This window comes from Chlamydotis macqueenii, chromosome 15 (genome assembly GCF_036417535.1).
Source record: "Chlamydotis macqueenii isolate bChlMac1 chromosome 15, bChlMac1.mat, whole genome shotgun sequence".
Taxonomy (NCBI): Eukaryota; Metazoa; Chordata; class Aves; order Otidiformes; family Otididae; genus Chlamydotis; species Chlamydotis macqueenii.
In genome coordinates, this window is record NC_141570.1 from 8,010,055 (window position 1) to 8,037,787 (window position 27,733).

The following is a 27,733-nucleotide window of genomic DNA, read 5'->3' on the forward strand; positions in this document are numbered from 1 at the left end:
GAAACCATTTCATTGGGGCATACGATCATGACAAGATATCAGTTCTTGCATCAACTTAACACCAAGAGAATTTTTAGGTACAAGTCAAATACTGACTTCTGGAATAGTTTTGTTTAAAGGGTTACACGAGGGGTCTTGAGGAAGAGAATATAGTCATTTACAGGAGTGTAAGAGCAGACAGTTTCCCTCTGAAACCAGTTAGTCTCATGCATACATTTTTATTGTACTTGTATTTTAGATCTTACTGCACATGTGGGGGTTTTTGTTGTTTTGTTTTTTTTCTTATTCAAAGACTACTTACTTACTTGAAGCTTCAGTAGTTCTCAACAAAATATTTATTTCTTCTTTTTCTTTTTGCCAGTAGGCACCTTGGTAACACCTGAGGGTGCTGCAATGCGTGCCTCTTCCTTTGGACGGAGTACTGACTGTGTGACAGGTGCTGACTCTTTCGAGTAAAATGGTTTTTCTGCTGCAGCTGCTTCTCGCCTTTTTGCTTCTTCTGCTTCTCTTTCAGCAATAAGTCTGAGTGAACAAAGTTTAAATTTAATGTACTGCAAGAGGGGCAAGACATTAATACTGGCTAAGCAACTACAGCTATATTCACAGTATGTGCAGTATAAACTGTCATAGTGTAGAGCAGCAGAAAATCTGCCTGGTTACCACTTCAAGTCTGACTTTTAGTATGTTAAAAAAAAAAGCAAAAAAAAAGCCTTAACTGCCTTTACACAGAGCAGGGCTCGAGTGCCAGGAAATATCAGGGAGTTAAGAGTTCTGTAACCTGAAAGCAGCCTGTTATTTGTTACTCCCAACAGCAACAGAAGTCATGTGAGTTACAGTCTGTATGTTGCTTATTACACCAGGATGGGTTTGTTTTCCCAGTTACAGTCTCCTACACTACGTTATTAAAGCACGCTTCTCATTTTCAATAATTTCGTTAGTAGAAGGTAAGAGATAACAGTACTTCAAGATAAGATAAAACACTCACTTTGCCAGCTCCTCATCCTTGATCTTTCTCAGCTCAGCTAATTCAACATCCCGTATTCTAGTTTCTTTTATTTTTTCCCTCAGCACTTTTTCATGTTGGTAGGCAGGAAATAACTTAGTTGTAAAAAAGGTCTGCACCTGACACATCCAAGGACTAAATTCCTCATCTCGTTCAGTTTTGGCTTCTTTTGGTTCATCTGCAACATGCAAGTTAAACATGTTTATTTAGCAGGGCGCTTCTATTTCAAATGGACTTTGTATGACAGTATTTCAGATCTGATACTCTGCAATGGAAAAGTCTGGCTTCTGCAGAAGACAACAACTGAAAAATTGTGAAAGGGTTGTCCCTTTTGTGGGTCTTCAGAGTGACTTCCCTGGGAATGGCATCAAAAGAATATGAACTTTCCCCTTTAGTCCTATGATAAATGCCTTCTGCAGTGATCTGATGACAGCTCAGTATCCATGACTCCTGTGCACGGGGGAATGGAGGAACAAACACCCTGAAAGAACAGAATTGCATGGAAGCACCCAATTGTCACGACTGTCAAAACACAGGCCGGGGCCTATCTGCTGGTTCTTTCAGAAACAATGTTTTTTCAGATCTGTAACTTTTCCGTCATCAGATTTCAGCAAAAGAGCTGGTAACTACACAAAGATCCTTGTCTACCTATGTTCTTGGATTTGGGTTCTTTATCTGTAGAAAACATTTTACAAGCACAAAAACCAACCCAGATGAGACCTGCTAATCAGCCAGAAGGGAGATGGTACAAAAAGGCTACTAGCCTCAACATAAGAAAATGCTCTTACTGATTTCTCTTCTGCATGAGTGTCATAAGACACCTTAGCCCAGCTAATGGTGCCACATCATTAATAATAATTCTTACGTTAAGTAGAAGAAGCAAGACATAGCAGTAATGTATCTTATTTGCCCAAGACATTAAAAAAAATGGGCAGGCTTGTGGACTGACCTTCTCAGAGTAAATACAAGTTAGATGCCCTACAAATAAATGTGGCATTTTAAAATTGGGAAAACTAAGTCAGTACTTAAACATCTCATTTAATTATTAATTTTATTTTTTAAATAATTATTTTAAAAATTTTCTTTAAACATCTTCCTCCAGAATTAATGTTCATTTACTGCCCTCTTGTGACAAGCTGAAATCTGCATATACAATTCGAATTTTGCAATTCAAGAGCTACGAGGCATTTTTTTGGTGTTAGTCTTGAAAAAGCAGGACTGCTTTACCTGTCAATTCTTTTGCTGGACAGAAATCCTGTTCATTTTCTGCATCGCAGCTGGACAATGACGGAACATCTTCGATATCTCCATGAGTTGTAGGAAATGAGAGAATGGTATCATCTGATGTTGCAAAGAAAGTAAGTTAAAATTACTCAGTCTGTAATTCTGTGCATTAAATATCAGGTTTGATCTTCACCACAAATATAAATTGTCATCTGACCTTCCAGCTAGACCTGTCGTTGAAATACTTCTGTACTGATGAAACGTTTGTTTATACTGAAGGTACAGTGCACAGTTCAATCTCCTGTTTCCATGCCCAAATGAGGAGGACAGGACGGTAAGAATTTATTTTTAGAAATCCTTTAAGTTATTTTTAAGGAAAATGCAATAGCTTCTAATGAAAAAGGGCAATAAGTTCAGAGATTCAAACTTGCTCAGCTATCTGTATAGCTGGTGTGGAAAGCTAAATGTAAACCTTGTCATAATGACCAAGCTGAATGTAGCTACCCTCTGTAAGTGCAGTACATCCATCTGTTTCAATGATCAGCTACTGTTTTAATCATCTTTAAAGTTGCAGAAAGAGTAAATCTCCTCTAGCACCACTGCTTATAAATTCTTATGGTAACTATGGTACTCACCCAGCTGAAATTCTTGAAGAGGATGCCCTCCGTCTTCACAAGGTCTCAGTGGCTGGCAAGAAGTTTCAAATTCAGTTACTGAACGCCTGGACTTGTGTTTAAATTAAAAAGTGAAATCACATGCCCATTTGAGTCATGCAAATTCCTATCTCCAAAGCAGTTTGCCAACCAAATGCATTCTGCAATTATGCCTATTTCAAAACAATTAAATTGCAATAGTGTTTCACACTTTCAAGCGCGAGGAAATTGGTTCTACCAGCCAGTGAAGTAGGATTATCCTATTTCAGAGCTAGGGAAAGAGAGATATACAGAAAATGAAAGCTCCTGTTCTTAGACATGTCCCTCTGGTCTTACATGTTGCTCTACATACTATTATTCATCTGCTACTGATGAAACAATAAAAAATTTCTATTCCTGACTATAGGAATATACTCCAGGAATTATACTGAGTGAAAAGGAGAGAACAACATTCAAGAGTGTTTCTGAGAAGGATGCTTTGAAATCTTTCCAACTGTCATCCCATGCACCTTCTGCAGCCTGATGATGCTACTCTTTTCAGATGAGTGGCAGTAAAAGTCTCACAAAAACTCAGATCAAACACAATTCTAAGTGTTGGTATATTTTCTAAAAGCCTGGAAGTTTCCAGATTCTCTGATTTCCACAATTCCAGTACAAAACAGTAATCCTTACTATCTTACTCTGAAATCACTGGGTAATCCATTGGATGGACAATCCATTTTTGTTCTTGGAATATCAAGAATCTTGTTATAGTCATAGACTGGGTACAAAATTGTAAAGGCAGTGAAGGTTAAAAGTTTGCTGGAAGAGTTCTGAAAAGTGTTTTAGGAATTATATTAGAGTTGCCTTCCTCAGTGCTTCTAAATCTCTCTGCCCACTTCTCAACCTCTCACTACCCATTTTGCAAATAAAGATAAAACTGTAGCTTTATTCACCACTGTTTCAGTTAATGTGGAAAATACCAACTAAATAACAACAGCTGAGAGTATGTGTGGGAGCAAACGCTTTGTTAGCAATGGAAATGCACGATTTCTAGGCTCCTACAGAGACCCAAGCACAGGAACATATTGTATTTAATATCAGAATAAATTCTAGTCCCTTTCAAAACTTAAAACTACCTTGGCTACTCTGTCACCCATGAATCGCAAACCCTCTGCTCCAACTTTCAGTGTGGGCTTTTTACATACTTCATGTTTCTTTATTTTTTCTTGTGATATGACAGTTTTGCTTGAGGACAACCATGAAGAAGCATAAGGTCAGCTGCCTTGGAACGGTCTGTACCAATTACATTTCTGCTTTAAGTGTACTAATAAAAAGCAAACACAAGAAAAATCTTACATTCAATAAATCTTAATCTAAGATTTTATTTTAGTCTTGGAAAATCTGACTACTTTAACTGGACCATTTCACTGTGCAACTGCATTAATGCTCACAGTGACGCAAGGGAATGGGTTCCATAGGATGGGAACAATCGGCGAGAGAATGGGAAGCAGTGTTGTTCAGTGGCACTACTGGCTTTCAGAGACTGTGAAATTAGGTGTTTGTGAATGCTCTTTGAATTAATAAAAATTCTTTCATCTTATGCATAATTCCAAATAATAACAAAGTTCTAAGTCATGCTTCCAACCACCCTGTGCACCAGTGTCACAGGCAGCATCTTACAACCTACAAAATCCTTATTCAAAAGTTTAGCAAAAAGAGAGCACAGCTTAACTGCTGGGAAACAGCAAGTCTTGCTACATACAACAATAGCAATGCCATTTCTACAAGGCAATTTTAGACATTCAGCTTTAAACAGGAGAGGCATACCTCTCACCAGTCAGCCAGTTTGTCAATTCCCCTTCGAATGTCGGAAGATTTGCAAGTACTTTATGTGTATTTATTGTTATCTAGGAAAATGTGCAAGTGTGTAAAAACTGTCTATGCTGATGTTACAATCTAAGACAGCAACAAACAGAAAAAGCAGAAGGACTCAATCAAATGACTGTCTATGGAAAAAGAGGAAATTGGTTTGTTATTATTGTTTAAGTGGACGTATAATAATATTTAACAGCTCTGCATCAACTTTACCTGGGACAGAGAATGTTCTGGATACAGAGATACATTTGTTGTTCCCTCAGAGAGATCCTCCATTCTAAAGCTGCTTCCTTTCTGCTTCTCACAATCTACTTGCTCCTTAATCATATCACTGGTAACATACACCAATGCACAACCAAGAAGAGCTTCAACAAATTCAAGAAAAACCAACTAAAGTAAAACAAACACAGTGATTAATTCATTCATTATTGCAAAACTCCTTCGTTAATAGCCATATGTACCTGAGCAAGCAAAGAACTCAAAAGTGATTGTTTGTGAAACCGCACTGGCCTCATTTGTCTACTCAAACATCGCTTCTTCTGAAGAAAAACTGAAAAAAGTCAAAGCTCAAAAAATCCAGGAGGGGATATACTGTGCTATGCCTTATACAAGTCATAATGAAAGAAAATATCGCAGAGTTTTGCCCTATCTGGAGCTAAGAGAGGTTTCTCTAACAAATAACACACAACTATTGCTATTCCTGAAAACATTTAGCTGCATATGATGCTTCCAGAAACCCCAAGAATGGGTGTATAACAAATCCCTTAGTAAAGCTTACACAGTGTGTTGTGTTTATCAGATGCTGTTTAAAACAATAAATTCAATCCTGTAATTTACAATAGACCATCGCTGAGCAAGAGCTAATTCTTTAAAGGTGAAGGCCCTCTAGAGCAGGTCAGCTGTTAGGTAGCACGAGTCTGCTACAATCACTACTCGACCTCATTGAGGCGGCAGCACTTCACACGTCACTAATCAGGTTTCTTAGATCACCAGATTTTCAGTATCAGTGGGTTCACATCTTAATTACTGACCCATTTCCAGCGCGTGCCTCGGCAGATGGAAGTGCTGAGATGCATCGCTATGCAATCACCATGCAAACATACTGTCAAGGCAACTGCCCCCCAGATGAAACTATTACTAGCAGCAGCCTCCTAGAAACGGTATTTCACCCTCTGGCTTACGGCACTCTTAAGGAGTTATCTGCATGGTCGGGTATGCCGACACTGTTCTAAGAGGGTAAGACAATAAGCAAAATATGGAAGTACATGAGCTAAACTTGAAGATACAGGTTGAACAAAAGAAGACAAAAATAGAGGCTCAAGTTTGTACTTCTTTTTTTAAATAAGTTAATTAATTCTCCTCCTATTCTAGCAGATAGGACAGTATTTGCAGCATTTTTCAAAACTGATTTTAATTGTTCCTGTAGCAATGAACTATGATAGTTTTTTTTGCATACACACCTCCTGTTCCATGTTGGCACTACTGCTATCATCTAGAGATGGACCATCTTTGACAAGTATTTCCACAACTCTTGGAGCAGTTAATTGTTTGCTGAGAAGTTTAAAATCCTGGATAAGAGTAAATGTTACATATTAACAGCACTTAAGGCATCCCCACATGGACCTAATCTAACTCCCTCCAAAGCCTGTGTCAAAATTTCTAGTGGTTTCAAATGATACTTCCATATAAATAGTTAACAACGGTGAAATTCCGGCTCTACTGAAAGCAATGGGAATTTTTCCTACACTGCAAAAACAGTGTTAAGAAAGAACTTGTGAAAGCTCATAAATAAAAATTTATTATTTTGCCATCTGATTTTTTTTTTCCATTAAAAAAGGCTTGGATTTAAACAGTGACCCAAAACCCAGGCGTATCAAAGCAAATTGTTCCCTGGCTTCAGTGTAATCTTCATCTGTTTCTGAACAAAAAGAAAGTGCATCTAACCACACAAAATAAATTTAAAAATATATATTACATTTAGCATCCAAAGGAAGTGCTTCATTTTCATTGTGGATTCAAATGGAGGTCTGGTGCTTGGTCTACAGAAAGCTCTGTATATTTCCCAGCATTTGTCGATGTAGCTCATGACAAAAACTGTACATTGCTCTTCAGAAAATAATAGACCTTTAAAAATTAATTGGGAAAAATAATAGTTATGACAAAACTGTGATGTATGTGGTACTAATTGATGAATTCTGCACAGCACAAAGGAAGTATCATTACTTACCCTGGATATGACAGGCAGTGGGAATAACATTCCTGGACATCATTTCTGAGAAACACTTATGCAGACAAGGGTGTTTCTCTGTACAGCTGAAACAAAAATACTCTTGTCTGAGAAGATTCAAACTGATTACACTGAAACAAATTTCACTAAAAGATGAAACTTACTTGTCCTTTTCACGATAGATATGAAATGCTAGACGAACAAGGTAAGATAAAAACGTTCTGAACAGTAAAGTCTCATGTGGACAATGTATCCCGTCAAGTGGTGTTTTATCCCCTAAAAAAATTGACAAAATCATGTACATTAGAATGCTTATAGGTATATTGACTTGTCAGCCTGTCTTAATCTCTCTATCTCTACCTATCACAATGTAACAACACTCCTGGAAGCATCAGATCAGACACAGCATCACTTCCAAACACACAGGTCAAGTGAGAATCATCCAGCTATAGCTGAATCTTATCAAATTCCCTCTTTCTAGAAATGCAACCACTCAGCATATAGGAATGAAAGGGGATGTAAAGTTGGAGTTAAACTCTTTGCATACTAGGGATGCTGCAGCGCATCACACTGCAGGTCTAAATGGAATTGATTGATCAACTGGCTCTGTTATTGGACGCAAACCAAAGTTAAAAGTGCTGGGAGAAAAAAAAAAAAAGAGAGAAAAATATTTGTTTCTTCTACTTCTCCTTCTCAGACCTCCTAAAACTATATGCAATAGTAATGGTAAGACCAGGGGTGAACACAAGTTTTGAATAGACGGCTCTTTAGAACAACTTTTTAAGTAGTATTTTAATTTTGCATTTTCTCATCTGAGCACCTGAAGTGCCTGGAGAAGTGTTAATGCATCCACTGAGAACTCACAGGCACAGAGGTACTTACTCAGGGACAGGTAACTACTAGAGTTGAACTATCAGTAGAACTTGCCACTCCAACTCTCCACAGCTTACTATTAAAATTCTTGGATTCTAGACCCCAAGCAACAGAAATACAAACCACTCAATATCCGATCCATTTCGGCAAGAGTTATGTTGGAGTGATGAAATTTGCAGTCCTTCAGAAATCTCCAAAATTGGAACTTAGTCATGAGGAAGGCGTTGTCAAGAGAATGATCACAGCCTAAGCTACTGTAGAAGATGTAAACTCTTCTCAGTTCTGTAATATACCTCAACACAGCAAATTCTACCTAAATAAAACAGGATACATTTTCAGCATCGTCTTACAGCAAGCAGGGATCAGCTTGTATTGACCTTGTAACTGGGCATATAATGCTTTTGATCTTTTAACTTCAAAGAGCATACCCCTGGTTAAGTGCTCATAAAAGCATTACTCAAATGCAGTTATAAATAAATATTTTTGGGTGACTGACAAAAATAAATTAGTCTCTGCCAGCAGACAAACCTCATAGTAGCTAAAGGTAGCTGGTAAATGTCCTTCCAGGTATGTTAACATATTTTTAATTGTCTTCTACTGAAAGCTCAGGAAGAGGCAACACTTTTTGCTTTTCTGTTTTTTTTTTTTTTGTGGCCTTCAGATTTTCAAATAATTATTTAACAGAAAGAGTTACTTTAATACAAATAAACCAGGAACAAAATAATATGAAACATGAAGTGGGGGAAAACAAGCAATAGACTCTTACTTGTTTCACTTGTTCATGTCTCTCTTCACTTGGCAAGAAGTCAAGCAGTGAAGTTATATCCAACTCAATATCTGATCCCAGAACAGAAGTATTTTTGGAGCCACTAATGATTGTGATGTTCTCTACCAGGCAAATAAAATAAATTGGAACATAACTGAAATGAAGTTAAATATATATACACACACAGGGAAAATAAAATGTGTATTATTCCTTCTTATCTTACTGAAGAGTAATTATGTCAAATCCAACCCCTTGCCAAAAGGAAATGCAGATATTACATAAGTTATGAAACTTCCAGACAACAACGTTCGAAGAGTATTACAAGATGTAGTGTGGATGTGTCACTCAACTCAAAGTGTCATGTACAGCAAACAAGAAGCATGGGAACAAAGGTCATTAATTATTAAGATAAATCTCACCCTTAACAAAGTTCTTGAAGAAATACGTCTGGCTCTTGAGTAAGTATGAACAGCTTCACATTACAGTAAACAGGAACAACAAAACTGAGTAGAATTTGTTTTCTTAAGCTGCTTACCAGTGCCAGAATTACTTCCTGTGCAAATGACATTCAGCTCTTCTACATTCATTGCATTCACTTGAAAAGCTGGATAGTCTACTACACAATCATCTCTGAACGCTCCTTCATAAACACAACCATTCTTGAAAACAAACTTGCCCTTTAGATAGATTAATTTAATTTATTTCAATATAAATATAAATCAAAGATCAAAAAAACCAACTCATTAATGCTCTCAATCAACTTTCCTTTTAAGAATCTTGGCTAAAATGCAATACATGAGATCAAATAAAGCAAAATGATTTTTCCTAACGGCTTTTACAAAGGACTTTGTCATCTGTTAATTAAAGTACACTGCTGAGATGAAGAATTGTCTATATATCTGTTTGATTTTTAAACATATTTTGAGTAAAAAACATTTCCCACCCATATAAAAGGATTTGCTTGCAATCCTTAGTTTGCATATGTAGCACACCGCTCAGTTTTTTTTAAACTAGTCTGTTAAAGTGACAACATCTCTGTGCAAGGATTACATGAAATCCATTAGCTCATAGTATAAGAGTGAAAATACTGACCAATGCCTACAAAAGTCAAGATGCACCTATTGCACTGAAAATCTCCACAGTAAAATGCACTTCTTCATATACACAACACACATCTAACCACAGAGTCAAATCTGTGGCCTAGCAATGTCCCTGGAAGGACTCCTGCTGCTTTCAGTGGACCCCATCCTTTAGGTTGGATTCCATCCACAATGCAAATTGAATGTAGCTTTCCATACTGAAATCCAGCAATCCACTATACAGAGCAGAATAGTCTCCTCTGGTGTTGTTTGTAGTTTTGTCTTACTACTTGTCAATACTCACCTTGCCATGCTTCTTATTACAAACCCATTCACCATCGTACACTGCTCCATTGGCATACACGAACTTTCCATGTCCATGCCGTTTGCCGTTTACAAAATCACCTATGTATTCATTCCTTAAAGGATACTGAGACATAGGCATTCTCTTCACAAACCATGTGTGGATGCCATATCCATGCTGAAAAAAAAAAAAAAGGTGTGTTTAAAAAAAGCCACCCCCAGAAGAGCTACTATTGCTACAGGTCCAGACTTTTAAAAAGGAGAACCACCTAGGCATCTTTAAGAGTCACTATTGGCATATCTCTCAAACAAAAGCATCCAGCTGATAGCTGCAGTACTTCAAACCATCCAGGGAACTACTTTGTACAAAGGTAAACGCGATAAGTGATCAGAGGATACACTGAATCAACACATACTTGAGCAAGCTCTACCAACAGGACTCCTAAAGACATCCTTCCTGCCTGAATCCTTTTGACTCTTAATGATGAACAGCCAGGTGAGGAACGTCATGCCAGACAGAGAGCCATGACATTCTAGAAGCTGGACTCCTTGACAAATTTTGCAGACTGAAAAATCAGAGGAAGTAGCTCAAATTCTTTTTCCAACAGAATAAATGAAAGGAACAAAAAACAGAATAAATAATCTCCTTCCATCACAAAACTTTTACAAGAGGGAATAGTACGGTCTAATATTTTATAGGTGACACAGAAGCAAACTGTGACATATACTCACCGCTAGAGTCATAGCTCAAGCTAAATACAGTCATAAACCTTCTTCATAAAAAAAAAGTTTTATAAGTTTAATGTTTGTATCTTCCATTAGAGAATTAAATTATTATTTTTTAAGACTAAGTCAAAAGCCTTTTAACAATCTGAATATTGCTAACATGAGAATCAACTTACAAAAAGCAGCATATTTCAACTGGCAGAAGTCATACAAAGCTCCTTCGATATTGCACAAAACTCCCTATCTAGTTTTACTAGAGTAATGGACAGATGCTGAACTAAAGAGGTTGCTGGAGGAAAAATTAATACCTGTACACCATATACCCACTGCCCCATATACTCTTGATTAGCTGTCAACCATCTCATTCTTCCTGTTCCATGACGTACATTTTTCTCCCAGTGACCTTCATAGATATTTCCAGACTTATAGCTGCAAGAAAACAATAACAGTTAATGACTCATTCATACTAAATTATAAGCGCATCTTATGAAAGCAAGGTTTATGCAAAACCACATTGCTAATAGATTTAGGATTTATTAAGGCTAAATATAAACATTAATTTGAAAGTTGGCTCACTGTGACGTGGATACAGAGGTTTGATTGTACCCACTGTTAACCTCCTATTTTTACCTTACAAATCACTGTGAAAATATTAACCAATTCTTTTTTCCCAAAGAGTATTTGCCATAGCTAATCAAAACATTCCTTTACATATAACTCCAAAAGCAATTCATTTATTCATGAAAGCAGCTCCATCTGTTCAAATCAATTGACTTTGTTTTTAAATGTTGATTTGTGGTTTACCAAAGCTGATTTCAGATTTTGTCTTTAGACATTCCTTTGTGGGAATGATAAGTAGAAATATAACAACAAAAAATGTACGTTATAGAGAAGGTATATTTTATTACTATAAAGCACTTTGTACAATTATGTATTCCACTGTAGAAAGCACATACACTATGAAATGCCAGCATTTGTATCCATTTTAAACAATAGGAGAAATTGTATGATAACACATGTAAAATAAAAAAATATTAAGAAGTAGTTGTATCACATTTACCATCTCATTCCCCATCCTTCTTTAACGTTCTTTACCCAGTCACCTGAATACCAAGAGGTATGTTCCTGATCGTAATAAATGGTACCCTGAAACGAACAGTATCAATTTAAATACTTAAATATTAATCTATATTAATAAAACATTGCATGCAAATCACATAAGACATATGTAATCACGCTCTTACTTACAGTCACTTTGAGATTTACCTTGCCATGTCTTTTGCCTTTACACCAATAGCCAACGTAAGAAATGGGATGAGTACCACTCCTGAAAAATCCAAATCCATGCCTAACTCCATTCTTGGTCGATCCCTCATACATGCTGCCGTCATTCCAGGTATAATGGCCCTTAAGCATCTGCACATTCTTAACAAATGTTCCCTAAAGGATTAAATTACATTTAAAAAAATAAAACTCACAGTGCCCCAACTATCCGGGAGAAGCCAGGTTTGTGATTGAAATCACTGCCATAGTTCTGCAGTCGCACCCATACTGTACCAATTACTACAACTTATCTACTTTCCTTGAATTCGCACATCCAATTGTCTGTAATTGTCCTCAGTTATGAGTTAAATTGCACTTTACCTCATACTTCACTCCATCAGCCCATGTGTAAGTCCCTTGTCCATGCATACGCCCTTCAGAAAACATGCCCTTCAAAATGAAGAGAAAAGCATCATTTGCAAATTTATTCTTACCACAAGTGAAGCCTACAGCGACTGCAAGACTTCAAAATGACATAGTAATTCCCCTCCAACTACTAGTTTCAAATGAAGAGCTTTAATGGCAGAAACCAACAGAGCTTTCAACGCTTACACATTCTGAGTGCTCAGCCTCCACTTACACTAAAATAAATAGTCTGCCTGTTCTAGAGAAATAACTTGATTCACTACTTTTTTTTTAATTTATACACTCACCTTATATGTATTTCCCCCCTCAAAATACGCAAATCCTTCACCCTCGTACAATCCACGAACTTTTTCACCTTCATAGCTACAAAGAAAACAAACTAAAGATGAAGATTTACAGTCACTGCCAGTACACCTAAATCACAACACAAATATGATGACTGACCTTTGATTTACCATGGTCTACACACAGGCCAGTTGTGGCGTCTTGTGTAGAAAAATATGCTACAACAAAATTTCAAATTTTTTGGACCTTCCTCGTAATATTTCACATAATTGCTGTGTTGCCTCAGACTCATATTGCTTTCAATTAAGAAAACAAATCACATTGGCAGCACTTACTAGCTTACAAGCTGGCAACCCAGCCAGCATGTGAAACATTACTTATAGTCCCCCTGAACTACCAAAGGATTGGATTACCACTGCCACTCACCTGTTTCCTCAGTTCAGGATATTCATAAGGGATACGTGCCGCCCCAAACATTAAAAGGCAGCAACAACTGAACATTAAATGATATAGCCACATTTTCTTCACCGTCTATGTACTTAGACAAAACTTCACCATAGGCAAAGAAGATAAAAGAAAAAGACTCTTGGCAAACAGAGAGCACCAGCAACACTCTAGGATCCAAAAAGGCAGCAGAATTCCACAGGTATCAGTGTCATACGGCGTCTCGGGTACAAGGTCTGAATAACCTTACAATTCACTGCCTCAAGTGAAGAGTCAAACCCATGTTTGTATGACTCTAGAAATACTTAAATGAGAATTCCTGACTCTGCTGATGTATTTGTTACAAGCATACCTTTTTACTATAAATTGAGTAAGAACAGGCTCTTCACAGAACTGAGGAACATCTTGCACTGGAGATTCCTCTACCTCCTCTGGTTCTTTAGGCGGTATCACTGGTTCTTCAGGCAGTATCACTGGGTTTGCCTGTGTTTCTTCCACTCCATTCACTAAGGTCTGCAAATCTGTCTGCTTTGGAGAACTACTCTCAGCTGTAGTATCTTGTGGAGGATTAGGAGGACGTACGGATTTTTCTGCCTTCTTGCCATCTTTCTTCTTATCCTTTGCCATAACTACTGAGTTGTCTCAATGTGTATTTTCCTTCTGAACATTTACTGTCTTACGTAAAGATTTTTTTTCCCCTATAATCTGATAAAAAACTCAACAACAACAAAACAGGTAACTATATGAGAAATGATCAATCTTATCTTAACTCTTATACATGCATGTTTATTTCTGTAAGAACAGCTCCTCAAGGCAGTGGTTTTGGCTTGTAGTAGGCAGACCGCAGTGCTAACAGGAAGCGATGTCTGTGAATTACCTCTAAAAAGTCCATCAAAACCACAAGGATAGAGGTGCTGTCAATAGACTTGCTTTTCTACATGGAGATCTCCATCTCTACTAGGAGATTTTCAGGTGTCTAGATTTAATCATGCGGAAAAGCTGAAAACCATTTCTCAAAGACACGAGTTTGGTGAATATCTTGAAAATTACAGCTGCACTAGTATTATTGATTTAATTTGCTTTCAAAGTTGCGAGCTGCAGATTGAACCACAATACAGAATAACCACTATAGGTTATTAAGTTATTTTGCTAGTTAAGAGCTATTTGAAGGTTACAGGACTGTTTGAACAGCTGTAATCACAATTCCCACTCATTTCCCAGGCTGATCATCATTGCTTTGTAATAAAACACGAATCAAATCCGCAGGCTGCAGTGGCGAGGGCTGCCAGCAACCTCAAGCAACCGCCATGTTCTCACCACTGCTTGCTTCCAGCCAGCAACTCGTTCCGCTCGGGCAATTACAGTGTCAGATCAACTGCGCCAAGACCCGGGTGGGAGAGCGAGGCCCGGCGAGAGCAGCCCGCTGCCGGCAGCCCTTCCCTCCCGCCCGGCAGCGCCGCCAGGCCCCGCACAGCCCCAGGCCGCGCCTCACAACCGCCTCCGCGCCGCGCAGCCGCAGTGGGGCGATGGCTGCCGTAGCCATGCCAACCGCAGCGCGGCACCCGGCCGGCCCGCGGCGGGGAGGGCGAGGCACGGCCCCACCAGCGGCCCGGCCCCACCGGCGGCCCGCTCCGCCGTGCCGGGGACGCCCCACGCTGCGAGCAGGGAACCCACCTCCCCGTTGCCCCGAGGAGGGCACGGCGCCAGTAGCCACGCTAGGCCACCCCTAAGAAGAGCCTGGCCTTCCGCTTGGTTGAAGTCAAGAGAGTAACTCAGCGTTATGAAGCAAACGGCCTTCTGTGGGTTCATTTTAACGCAGAGAAGCCATGGATGGACCATACCGGTTAGCAGACGTTGCACATGTTCCACACAGAACACAGACAATTTATTCACGGTACCTGGCCCCCTCACACCCATAGGTGAGTTACAGACAACGCGTACGCGGCTGCTGCCCAAGCCCACCACGTCCGCACAGCCGAGAGAAGGGGCACATCCTGCTTTGGGCACCTGCGGCAGCACTGCCACTCCACTCCGTGAGCAGTAAACGGAGGTGCTAAGGGAAAGGCAGCAACCAAAACAAAGACTTCTAAGGTCAAATCTTGGTCCTACAGAAATGGGAGAGCTTAGCTATTTGTGTTAACAGATTTTTGATTCACAAAGACAATTTTCTAACTACTTTGATTCTACTGAGATAGAATTTGGACTGACCTGATTGGCAGTGCCTGGTGAGACAGCTTTTTTCCAGTCATTCTCAGAAAAAGAATCCCTGTTCTTGAAAAAAAATGTTTGGAATATGGATGGGAACAATGCCAATGAAAAGTAAATAAGCCAGATGAATTATTCTATTTCAGCCTTAAACACAGATGCCAGTAAGTTAATAAGTAAATGCAATATGAATGCTTGAAATAATTATGTAATGAAACCCAGCTTTAGAGTAAGTAAAAATAATTAAAAATATTTTTTTTTCACTTTTATATAATTTACACTTTCTTTAAAGTTATCATATTCAGCATGTATAAACATAGAAAGTTAATGTTTGTTTTATGGCATTACTAGAGACTTAAATTCACATTCCGCTTAATTTAAGAATCAGTGTATTTGCTATAAATTAGGTCCACCTACTCCTGATCTTTAGATATAAACGTTTATATTTATTTTTTAAAAGTCTTGATTGCAAAAGTAATACACACAGTAAATCGCAATAAAAGAAATGCTATTTACACATGAATTCCAGTATATTCATATTGTTGACTTGACAGGAACAACAATGAAACCTTGCTGAATGCTTTTAAGTGTTATTGTCTTCAAATCTGAAGACTGCCTAAAATTTTTTTACTCAAAATAAGAGTCATGATAAAAGCTCAAAATATTGACAAAAATTAAAATTGAAAATGTTAATAAACAGCAACTGACTTATTCTGGTGAAATCATGTCTAAACTGACTATGTGTCTCATAGTAGGCCTTCCATGGGGGCAGTTCCAGGGATGCTCAATCTCACCCATATGGGTGACCAGTTTTCTCATTTCCTGCACATTCAGTGCAGTTCCAATCATCACCTGCAAGTAAAGACAAAAAAAAAAATCCAATTATTATTTTCTTTCTCCACATTGACAACGGACACAGGTGTTAAGCAGCAGTTTGGCTACTAGAGCTAATAAATACTGTGCAAGGCATTAAAAGCAGAAAGACCTACAAGATGATAAGAAGACAAAATACAACTGAGTATGTTTGTAAGTGCACTAGTTTGAAACAAAATAAAAAACTACCAGAAATTTTTCCAAAAGTTACAGTAGACAAAAACAGAAGGAACAAAATGCAGGACATCAGCTGTTGACACTCAACAGTAAATAAACTTCCCCTGCAACACAGACACAGACACAGCCACCTATGATACAACAGAAAACATGGTATTTATTTGAAAACAGCAAGTGCAGTACTTACAGACTTCCTGCAAGCTCGAGAAGCAAACATCTGTCTGACCCTGGAGGGCCTACACATGACTCCAGGGCAGTCACTTAACATGAAGATCAGCTCGTCTATGTCTTGTGGACCAAAAGTCCAGTTTTTGCTTGTTGGCAACGATATTAATTTAACTCTTTGAGTTACAGGAGCTGAAAGATTTGCAATAATTAATAAACAGAGCACTACAGGAAATTACTTTTTCTTGAGAGAAAAACTGAAAAAACAATTTGATAGAATGTGATCTGCATATATGTTAAGGTTTAAATGGAGTCTTTTGATGGATGTTATTAACTAACCAAAGTGATAACTATGGCAGATATCCTTTTAACATAAACAAAAAAATTACTTGCAAACCTAAAAGCAGATAGATCTAATTTCTGACAAACCCTTCAATTTCAAAGAACAAATGGTTTATGAACCTATTTTGAGGTTTTGTGACTACAAAATACGTAAGGATTTTTGTTGGTAAGAGATGGATAATGAATAGCCTTTTAGGCAAAAATTGGAGATTCTGGACTGAAGAACGTGGAAAAAGTCTGTAGCAACTTCCCAAATACAAAGTGATAACACACAGCACTTTGGTTATTCTTGCTGTATAAGGAAAAAAATAAGGAGCCTGCAGGTTATGCAATTTGCTCAAAAGTACACAGCAAGTCAAGGCTACAGCCATAAGGAAAACTAAAGAATGCTATTTACCAATGGTATGTATTGATTTAAAGTTACTAGATTTATCGTTTGCCTGCATGTAACCCTGCTGACACCTGCACGTATACCGATATAATAAAAGGATTTTTATGTAACACATCCAGCCACATACTCAAACAGTGACTCCAAAGAGGCTTCAGAAGGCAGTGAAATAAATACTCTACAGTGTCCTGTTAAATAGTACAAGAGACCACAGAATAGTAAGTCTTACAAACCAAACAAACTATATACTATAATGCATATTATTTAAAAGTTTCTGATAACTACCACAGGGGATTTTTATATAATAAATGAGACAAAATTGTTAAACTTTTTTACTTCCAGTAATTTTGGCCCAAACTCACCATTTTCATTTATGATAAAATCAAACCCATTTTTTCTGAATATTTCTAGGTTTTCAATCAATACAGTTTCATTTACAGCTGTTAAATTGAGATTTTGAGGCCTGAAAGAGACAGAAGAATATGGTATTGCATAGGTACGTGCAGACCAGATAAGATAGGTTTCAAAAGCAATAAGGAGATATCAATGGAAAGCTCTATTAAAACATTTCACTTTGATTTGTTAAAAAAAAAAAAAAAAAATCTCACTACTGAATAGATCACTTCCAAGTGTTACTCACAAAGCCGCTTGGGCAGCACTCCCTGTTGCAATAGCAGTCTCCAACATCCTCACGGCCTGACCATGCTTACCCAACTGCGGGTTGCCATGTAAGCGCACCATGGTATCTGTTTGATCTGCTGCATAGCTATAACTGTAACTGTGGAATTTATTTTTCATTTGAAGATTGACTCTTTGAAACACAGAATATAAAACCAACTTTTGTCTTAAGTGTTTTGAATGTGCGAAATGTTACATAAATATAATCATAGATATCCTTCTGAAACATTGAATTAAACGTAATAATTATCATTGTTAAAACACTGGAAACACTTACGCTATCAGCTTCTGACCTTGAAGAACAGTGTGCTGTTGTAACATCTCAAAGTTGTACTTCTCATCAGTAGCGTGTTGGTCAATTATGAAAAGATCAGAATTCAACTTTGCTATTATAAACCCTAAATTGAACTGGCCAATGATTTCCATTTTGGCAAACATTTCTTTACTGCATATAGAAAATACAAAGAGATTATAAATTACATCTCATCAGTTATCATGTTAGACTGTAGAACTTAAAAAAATCTTTTTCTCCCCAGCAGAACACACTTTACATTTTTAAAAAAACAAACAACTCATTTAAGCAGGATATGAATGTGAAAAAGTACAGTTATCTGGAATCTGCCACTGACTGATGAGGCCACTTCTGGCAGAACACAATGCACCATTAAGACAGGACTCTTTCAGGATTCTCATTTTAAATACAGCCACTAGTGATAATAAAATTAGAAACGGACAGTATGGGAATAGTCCAAGTGAATAACACTGAAGGCAGCATCATGGTTTTAAAGTAAGGCAGCTGACATATTTGCCTTCTTTTTGCAATTAGAAGGCTTTCGTAAGACTTTGTAAAAATCCAAAATTAAAAAATCATACGCTTTTAATGTCCAGTAACCACCTGAATGTAACTTATTTTCACAGCCAGGTCTCACCAAATTTCACATTCACATGAGGGAGAAATAAGAGTTACGGAGTCTTTTCAGAGTGTTCTTATCTGTCATGAAATTTGGTGTTTCTCTGACTACACTGCAAATTACAGGTCTGAACCAAGCCAAATCTATAATGTTTGAGGCCACCTTTTTAGTGTCTTTTTCCACATTCTGTTTGCACTTAGTTCAGACAGCTGCTCTGTCAGGTAAAGTAACTTACCAAATGGAGATGTTAATGGCATAAGTTAAATAAAAGATATATTCAAAACTAACAGGTAGAGACGTAAGCCTTCTGCCCACACACCTCAAGACATCTTACATTTTTCCTTAACTATTTTTATTAATTGATGAATACAGTATGTTAAGAAGGTGAAAATACCTGATCTCTTTTCTTAATTCATCTTCTGCTACTTTATTTTCTCCAGGACTAATTTTTGCTTTAAATCTTCTGTAATTTTGTGTTTCTGTACTTCTCCGTTGTTGCTGTATTACCTTTTTTAACTTTTCTGCAAGAACTTTCATAGAGAATTCAAGTGGCACAGTTTTCTTTTTAACTTCCACCAGTACATCAACACTTGGCATACAGTTCCTAGTATTCTTCACTTCAGGACATTTACCTGCCTTGAAGTCATCTGCTTCACTTTTAGAGCTTCGGCTTTTAAAGCGTTTTACTTTTGGGGAAGAACTAATGGCTTCTTGAGATAACTTGTTTTCATTAGTCCAGTCATTCACTTCATTTAACTTATTTTGGCGAGTCCAGTCATTCACTTGATTTAACTCAGGTTCAGTGCTCAAGACCTGAACATCACATTCCAATGATTTCTCACTACATCCAGCAGTTTCAAGACACTCATTTTGAAGTTGTTGTTCTGAGCTACAGAATTCTTCTTCAGGAGGATTAATTACACTTTCACTAGTGACAAAGCTCCCAACTTCTGGTGTACTACATCCAGCATCTGACTCAGAAGTGCTACAGAATTCAGAATCTGCATTATCTTCTAATTTCCTCAGATATCTGCTTGGAATTGTCATCTTTGAGTCCATCTTATGACAACTCTCAGACTCCTTACTCAAGACAGCCTTTTGAGTCTTTACAGTGCTCAAAATGTTATCATGTGACATTTGTCTAGGGGAGCTGTGCTGCTGTTTTACCTTTTTAGGGCTTCGAAAATTACTCTCTGTCGTTTGATGGAGAGAGAAGGACTCCCTTAATCTGGCAAGAGTCATTATTCTTTTTCCTTCACCACTTGGATTTTCAGTCTCAGAGTCAGGCAGCATTTCTGCCTGAGGCTCTTCTGTCTCTTCAGGAAGCGTCTTCTTCAAGTTGCCTAATAAAACCAGAATAAAATAATATTTTAAGATTCTAAGTTAGTTGAAAAAACATAAAATAATTTATGTGCTTTAGTAAAGGGAATGAAAATAGAGGTAGAAAAATAGCAAACCCTCGAAGGAGCCCTTAAGCTTCAGACAGTCACTGAATATCTTCCAATACCTTGGGAGAAATATTTTTTCAAGCTTCATCAATTAATTTTGTGTTAATTTTTTCCCCATAAAGTTGACTGTAAATCACTTAATAACTTAGAGTCTTCCTTTATTATTTTATGTCAATAACAATCTTTCAATGTAAGCAATAGATGAAAAATCTGCCCTTAAAGGTATCTCAATTAACAGTCAGACATTTTTCTCATTTCTTCTTTGAGTTTTTTAAAATAGATTTTTCTATTTTCAATTCTCTACCACATATCATACACAAAAAACTTCCACATTTTGGGTCCCACCTGCAATGTCCAGAAGTTTCTGATTGACATGCAATTTGTTAACACCACTACCAAACATCTCCATCAGAGAAGTTTTTAGAATTGCTAATAAAAGCTTTTCCTCCTGAAGTAAAATTTGTCTTTTGTCTGGAGTTACATTGATGTCAACAGACTCTAAAGAAAAAAAAGAAAAAAACCAGGTAACATTCACAGTATGTCTGCAAAGTAAACTTTTAAGTTTCTCAACATTCCAGCGAACAAAACAGAAGTTAATTCTGTGCAGTAACATGATACAAATTTTCTTGTATTTAAGCTAACCACAAGACAGCCTTCTTATTATTACTTGAGCCAATAAGTTACTCTTGCATGTAGAAAAAGTGGAGGGGAAAAAAAGGGGAACCACAGCTAGATCCCATCTCTCCCTTACCAACTGTAGATCAAAAAATAACCACAGCGCAGGAAGTCATACTGATAAAAGTTACAATAGTCTCTGAAGAAAAACAATTTATTATTCCATTAATTTACAGTGTTTACTGAAGTTACTGAAAAATATTTATAACTTACCAGAATCTACAGAAATGTTAAGGACAACAAATGGATACTGGTGTTTATTGTATAAGTGATAAACTTCATTTACAAGCTTGACAACCTGCAGAAAAGATGAAAAAACGATAAATGGTAGTAGTAATCTTCTATTTCCCACCAGTATGTGTTATGTAACCCCCTTCAAAACAATTAACATACTAAATCATATACGGTATGACTGAGTTTTTGTTCACACAAATCAACACAATGAAGATAAAAAATTGAGACACAGGACGTTGCAACATCAAGCCACAAATATACATACCAGCTACTAATCCAGTGGCTTTCAGACAACAGCGAACAAGTTAGCACTGGTGATGTTAGAAAAACAAAAACTTCACCTTTGCTGGATCACATGGACGTTGGTTGATAAAGAAAAACTGCCTGTCTGTTGTACTCCTTCCAACACCATGATCACAGCGAGAAATGAAGCCTGTAATACTGTTGAATAATAATATAACAACAGTAAGGTAAAATGAAGGAGCAAAGCAAAATAATTTTTTTTTACTTTGAGCATATTTAATGGAAGAGTACTTTATAAGGGGTTAAAAGAAACACTATAATACATATTTCCTCCTCCAATTCCTTCTCTGACAAAGGTTAGAGGTTCAGCTCCAAAAAGTCATCAGACAACTGAAAAAAGAGCTGTGACTTCAAAAGAAGTGGCATTTGTATTTTTTCTGCTCTGAAAGCAGAAGAGAGGCCAGTTGTGAACTGTCACTGGTCAACTGTCATCGATGCATCTATTTGTCAATCTTATATATAATGAGAGACAAAAAAAGTACAGTAAGAAGTAAAGGGTAATTCACTTACACAAACTAATTCACGTTCTACTCATACCATTTCTCAGTAACTCTACTGAAGAAATACAGGTATAAACAAGAGATACAACCCATCGCCAAATTACTCACACTACTGACAAAGGTGACATTCAGCAGATTACAGTAATATAAAACTAACTAGGACACAAAGAAGAGTAGTTTTCTCTTCCCACTCATCTGACTAACCAACATCTTAGTCCTGAATTAACTTTAAAAATCAAGTGATGGCCTTTCCCAAACTGTATACTAATATCTACTATACCATTCTTAGTTATTTTTAATACTATTAACCATCACATTTTTCTTCCCTAGTTTTGAGTTATGGTAAAATGCCACTGGAAACACAGTGGTTTTTACTTTTCTAATTACCTATAAAGATTTTGTGGCACTTCAGTAGCACTGAGTCCATATTCTTCACAAGCAGCTTCATTAGGAGGTAGCTGAACAAAAGGAATGAGGCTCTGCAACTGGAAAAAAAAAAAAAAGTGAAACCATTAAACATGTATAGATTTTTTTTCCTTCTATTCTATTGTTATTTATTAGCCTTAAAATCTATTTGATAAAATGGTGGTTTTTTACAAGTTGGCTGACCAAGTCAAATACTTAAAATACCCAAACCTACTAGAAGAGAGCAGCACTGCTTGCTGAGAAACCGAAACAACGCCTTAACGAATGGCTGTTCTCATCCTTCAATATCACTACTTTTGCTGTAGTTATTTCACAGACCCTGACTTTAAAATGTACATAGACAGAACAACAAAAGGATTGATGCAATTTGGACTCTCCAGCTACATACGTGTGACCTAATCAAGTTTTACTCAAAAACAAAAGGCAAAAACAGTAACAGAAGTTTCTTTTTAAAGAACAATAAAACTATTAGAAGATATAAGTTATTTGAATCACAAGCTGCCTAAGTACAGATAAGTTTAACACACATATTTTCCCAGTCGTGCCTCTATTATTCTTCTGTTATTAGAGCATCTTCCACTGATTTTACATTTAAGTATTTGATATTATAAAAGCAGGCGATAAGCTAAACCACTCAATATTCCCCATGATCGTAATATACAGTTGAAGGAAGGATGCTCTCACGCTTTTTTTTTTTTAAATATTTTCTTCCTTCTAGAGGATAACAATAATTCTTATAGCATTAGTTAGAAAGCATCACAATCCACACTTCCGCTGCTGCAATCTCATTTAAAGGTTAACCAGAACACCAATTAAACTTAGGTTCACAGGAAGAGGCTGCAAAAGCTAGAAACACCTCAGTTTTCCGTTCCTCAGTTAAGACTTCCACATCGTACCATTTTTAGGATTTTTAAAATAGCTTGCCCTTGTGACAGATAGACCTTGGTGCCCGTACTGTTTTTCAAAAGCACAAACCTTCAGAAGCTTACTGGCACAACAGCTGATAAAAATGGCTTCAGAGAGCTATTCAGCGGTAACCCTATCTCCTAAACAATTTCTCTTCCACCAGAACATCTCTGAGCAGACTTAGAAACTTCAAGGGAATGCGTGGAGGCTGCATCTTTTCTCCTTTTCCAACCTGTAGGGTGTGCTAGAAGGCAACACATGCTCCATCCTCATAACCGTTTTTAGAAGTTTCCTACGTCCCCTATATTTATTAGGTATTAAAAACCTCTCTATATAGCTATATTATCTCTCTTATAAAGAATAAAAGTAATACCTGTTTTTGTCCAAATACTGCTCCAATGTTTTCCTTTAAACTAGGACTTCCAGTAGTGGATACCACAGAGTTTTTTTTCCCTTGGCCAACTTGATTAGTGCAGTTAATCCGCACTCCTTTTGAAACAATACAGTACGCCTGCAATATCTGGACCATTTTTGCATATTCCTATTAAAGAAAAAAGAAACTTCACATTTCTATGGAATGTTTCTTTTTAAAACAAAAATACATAAACAAAACATTAAATATTTGCAGGCAACACAAAAAGGGGGAGTGGTTTTAACATTTTTTTAAATCTTCACAAACTAAATTTAAAAAATATACATGTGAAAAATAGTGTCTTTAAAAACAAACAGCATGGTTACAAGATTGATATTTAATCATAACATAGCAGTCCCTGATTTTAAAATACACAAAAGTGATCATGATATTGACTCTTTTCAAAATCTATACATTTAAGAATGTACCTTAAAACCAACCACTGCAAAATAGAAGAGGAAAGCATACAGGAAGACTGTTTTCCTCTTTGATGAAGATGTAAGACAAGCATGAAATAGTCTGACATAATCAATGTATTCTACAGAGAACTGAGTATTATTCAGCAGTGAATAAATTCTGGATTATGACACCCCTTTGAACTAATAATTTCTGATCTAACCTACCTTTTTAATGTTTCTTTGAAATTCTTTATGCCGCACTGGCAAAGTATAAAATAACTGCTGTATGTTAACAGTTGTTCCTTGTTGTCGTGGAAAAGGAGTTTTCTGAGTAATTTTACCATTGTGATCAAACACCAAACGGGCCCCAACCTTTGCAGACTTATGACAGGTAAAAATGGTAACATCACTGATGGAGGGGAAGAGACAACAGAATTACTCACTCAGCACTATATTTTCTTATCCATTCCTCATGACCTAATCAAGCAGAGAAACTACATCAATACTATTCATTTAATTAAAACTAACTCTTCACCACAAGCAACTAAAAACATACCTGAAGAGCAGCGTAACATTTTCCTAGCTACAATGCAAATATTTTTATCTCTTTCATTTTTCTCCTATAAATGCAATGTAAAAGTCTCGTTTTGTTGGACACTACATTCCCCATACTAATACATAACAGCGGAACATTCGTGACGCACAGAACCGTGTAACAAAAGCTGTGCTATTGCAAAGGTATAGTTTGTCTGGGAAGAGTTAAATGAAGTTTTAATGAGTTATAGCCCAGCAAACACAGCCCTTTGATACTACAGTGCTTTCCATCAGAGGATCAAACACTTACACAAGTACACAGTTCCATCCCGCAGAGATTTGCATACTTAAGTAACGCTAAATTTTGTACAGGAAAGGACCAATCAGGTGCTTAGAAACATAAAATGGTTTCAGATGCCTAGAATCGTAAAATAATTTTGGCTGAAAAAGGACTCAGAATGTCATGCAACTTCCTGCTAAATATTGACCTAACATTAAGAAACCCGTAAGTTTGCAAAGCCTCAGTTTATCAATAATGGTAAACTGAAAAGTTGCCTTCGGTTATTTTTGTGCATATATTAGCTTTCTACTAATAAGGAGTTTAATATTAAATACCTTAATGCACACAGTGAACTCAGAGCTTCACCTCGAAATCCAAATGTTTCAACATGTATTAGATCAGAAAAATCTTGTATTTTCGATGTATAATGTTTCAGAGCTGGAAAAAGATGTTTAAAATATGTATTTCACTTCAAAGTGACACTGGTCCATGCAATTAGATTTTGCATGCATATCAAGAAGCAAAAAACCTCCCATATTATTAATTGTAGTTTACAAAATTTTTAGAGACAAAATAATTTAATACTTAATGCTTCCTTTCCTCTCTTCCTATAAGCAAGATCTCTTTAAAATCCTCAGATACACCTGTTAGTCCACAGTTACACCCAAAATTCATACAGCATTACTGGTACATGCATTACAAGATGCTTCGGAGCAGTACACAGTACCTGCCTCTGCTACTGATGTACCTGTCACAGATTTTGCCCTGCAACAAAACCACCGCAGTGCTGTGCTGTGCATGATAGACAGTGGATAGGCATAAGCCTATTCCACTATGATCACAGCTGGGGAGGACTCAATCTACAAAACCAGTGCAGCACTAGTTACCAGGTCACAAACCGACTTCGCAGCCATACCCCTGAACTGTCACTGTCCTGGAACAGTAGGAGAAGCTTTCTGATGTACCAAACGCATACTGTGAACACACAAAGTTACTGAGTAATAACTTACGGTGAAAGAGATCCCTTGTCATTAATGAAAAAAGAAAAGCAGATATTTTTGTTGCAACGGCCAGTTACATTTACCATACTGTATTGTTTCTGCTCCCATTTTGTGCAATTTAAAACTCGCAAATGGAAAATCTGACAGTCAGGCATGCAGTGTCAGTTCACTTTCAGCAAATATTCAAGTTTAGAATTCATCTCTCAAAAGCAGTCACTTTCACAAAGCTTGACTCCTTCAATAATGACTGATGACTCAATATGAATGAATCTAAATGAACATAGGACTTTATCTTCTATAATTATTTCTATTCTTTTTTTCCCACTTAAATAAGCAATCAAATCAAAGACTACTTTTGAGCTACAAAAACTATAACCACAATAGCACTACAGAAGTCCAGTCTAGTTTTCCCCAAATCTTGCAGGTCATGCACGCATTACGTGAAAGCCAAGTGTCCATTAAAAATTATTAAACTTCGGAAACTCATTTAAAAAAATAAAAAAGTAGCTTTCTCACTGAAAATATGCTTTCAAAATGTCCAAATATAAACTATGGAAAAGGTTCAACTTACTCAAGCCTTCAAAGTTTTCCTCTTCCACTCCACCTCCATTATCTGAAACCTCTATCAGTTCTGCTCCATGATCTTTAAGTTTTATATCTACAAAATTGAGTAATGAAGTCTTTTAGCTCTGTATGCTCGTACATCGTATTCAGTATTAATTTTGTACTTGAAGTAACTTTACCAGAGAACAGTCCTCATAGCTGTCAAAAGTTAGGGCAATCTAATGCAAACCAGCCTGTACTTGCAGAGAGCGCAGCTTCATTGGAACAGAATTTTCCCAATTATAACAGCTGTCACCCTGGCAGCTCTGCAAACCGCAACCCTGCCTTAACCATCCGCCAGCTTGAGGCCAGCGGCTAGCAGAGCCTCACCACCACTGCCGTACAGGCCACATACCTTATGCGGTGGCAAAAAGGGCTACAAATAAAATAACACAGACAAAAATCATATGCTTCTAGGAGCCCGGCTAGAGCCTTGCAATCAAAACGCTTTATTTAGCCGACGTGTAAAATCACTGCAAGCATGCCTGGCCCAAAGAGAAAGTATCTGCATGGATTTGTTCATGTGTGCCCCGAGGAAAACAAAATACTTTAGAAGCCTATGAAATGTAACGGAATGACGATGAAAAGAAGGTTACCGATGTTGGTAGCTCCAGCATCCAGGCTGTTTTCCACCAACTCTTTCACGGCAGTGCCAAGATTCAGCACGACCTGTCCCGAACAGATCCGGTGAACGGACTTGCGGTCGATGGGCCGGATGGCTCTGGCAGGCTGCGCGCTTGGGAGAGGAGGGGCGGGGGAGACAGGGTGGGTGAAACAGGGGGGGACAGCCGCGCCGCGCTCCTCCGCTCCCCTCAGCCGAGGGCACCCGGCACCCAGGGGGGTAAAACACCGATCCAAGCGCGGGGCGCCCGAGCAAGCCGGGAGCGGAGGCGGGAACCGAGAAGCCAGGGGCGGCCGAGGAGGCCGCAACCGCGCCAGCGGCCAGGGCACGGCCCACTGCGGGGGAGCCAGGCCCAGAGCCTCCCGTGAGGAGGGGTGGCCCAGGCAGGGAACCGCGAGGTGGGGCGGCCCGCACCGCCGCGGGCAAGGCCCGGGCCGCCCCGGGGCCGGCGCTCACCAGGGCGCAGCCGCCTCCATCGGGACCCCGCCGGACGCGCCGTACCCTCCTCCGGCTCCCCTTCCCT

General features: G+C 37.8%; 2 protein-coding genes across 6 annotated transcripts; both read right to left on the reverse strand.

Annotated features, from left to right (window-relative positions):
* Positions 1-181: 181 nt before the first annotated feature.
* On the reverse strand, positions 182-13,828 carry LOC104475522 (radial spoke head 10 homolog B). Its single transcript, XM_086760101.1, has 19 exons — positions 13,482-13,828; positions 12,688-12,763; positions 12,356-12,424; positions 11,978-12,151; positions 11,772-11,857; positions 11,020-11,140; positions 9,987-10,163; positions 9,139-9,280; positions 8,604-8,725; positions 7,961-8,150; positions 7,129-7,240; positions 6,965-7,050; positions 6,713-6,861; positions 6,198-6,305; positions 4,951-5,127; positions 2,863-2,953; positions 2,231-2,344; positions 986-1,181; positions 182-522 (listed from the first exon to the last, which is right to left on the reverse strand). The coding sequence occupies exons 1-19, from the start codon at positions 13,754-13,756 to the stop codon at positions 336-338; spliced, it is 2,652 nt and encodes an 883-aa protein (XP_086616227.1). The 5' UTR covers positions 13,757-13,828; the 3' UTR covers positions 182-335.
* A 1,159-nt stretch (positions 13,829-14,987) lies between these two features.
* On the reverse strand, positions 14,988-27,699 carry PMS2 (PMS1 homolog 2, mismatch repair system component). 5 transcript variants are annotated; one of them, XR_015260192.1, is made up of 16 exons: positions 27,667-27,699; positions 27,185-27,324; positions 26,557-26,643; positions 25,320-25,422; positions 24,396-24,579; positions 23,734-23,901; positions 22,416-22,513; positions 21,567-21,666; positions 21,205-21,289; positions 20,662-20,814; positions 19,263-20,211; positions 18,235-18,402; positions 17,642-17,742; positions 16,572-16,741; positions 15,338-16,186; positions 14,988-15,182 (listed from the first exon to the last, which is right to left on the reverse strand). XR_015260192.1 is itself a non-coding variant. In XM_086759570.1 (15 exons), the coding sequence occupies exons 1-15, from the start codon at positions 27,684-27,686 to the stop codon at positions 16,043-16,045; spliced, it is 2,670 nt and encodes an 889-aa protein (XP_086615696.1). In that variant the 5' UTR covers positions 27,687-27,699; the 3' UTR covers positions 14,988-16,042. The 5 variants fall into 5 exon arrangements, 2 of the variants coding, with proteins under 2 accessions (XP_086615696.1, XP_086615697.1); XR_015260191.1 differs by having other exon boundaries at positions 14,988-15,234; XM_086759570.1 differs by having other exon boundaries at positions 14,988-16,186.
* Between the last annotated feature and the right edge of the window lie 34 nt (positions 27,700-27,733).

Bases quoted from the DNA above. Each gene is read 5' to 3' on its own strand.
- PMS2 (XM_086759570.1), bottom strand. From the start codon at position 27,686: ATGGAGGCGGCTGCGCCCTG. The intron at 23,902-24,395 runs GTAGGTTAGATC...TTTCTTTAATAG, and splicing joins TTCAAAGAAACATTAAAAAG to GAATATGCAAAAATGGTCCA. The intron at 21,290-21,566 runs GTGAAGTTTTTG...TCTTTTCTGCAG, and splicing joins GTCCATGTGATCCAGCAAAG to GTTGTCAAGCTTGTAAATGA.
- LOC104475522 (XM_086760101.1), bottom strand. From the start codon at position 13,756: ATGGCAAAGGATAAGAAGAAAGATGGCAAGAAGGCAGAAAAATCCGTA. The intron at 12,764-13,481 runs GTATGCTTGTAA...TTTTCTTTGTAG, and splicing joins ACTCAATTTATAGTAAAAAG to CTATGAAGGTGAAAAAGTTC. The intron at 8,726-9,138 runs GTAAGCAGCTTA...TTTGCCTGGTAG, and splicing joins AGGAAGTAATTCTGGCACTG to AGAACATCACAATCATTAGT.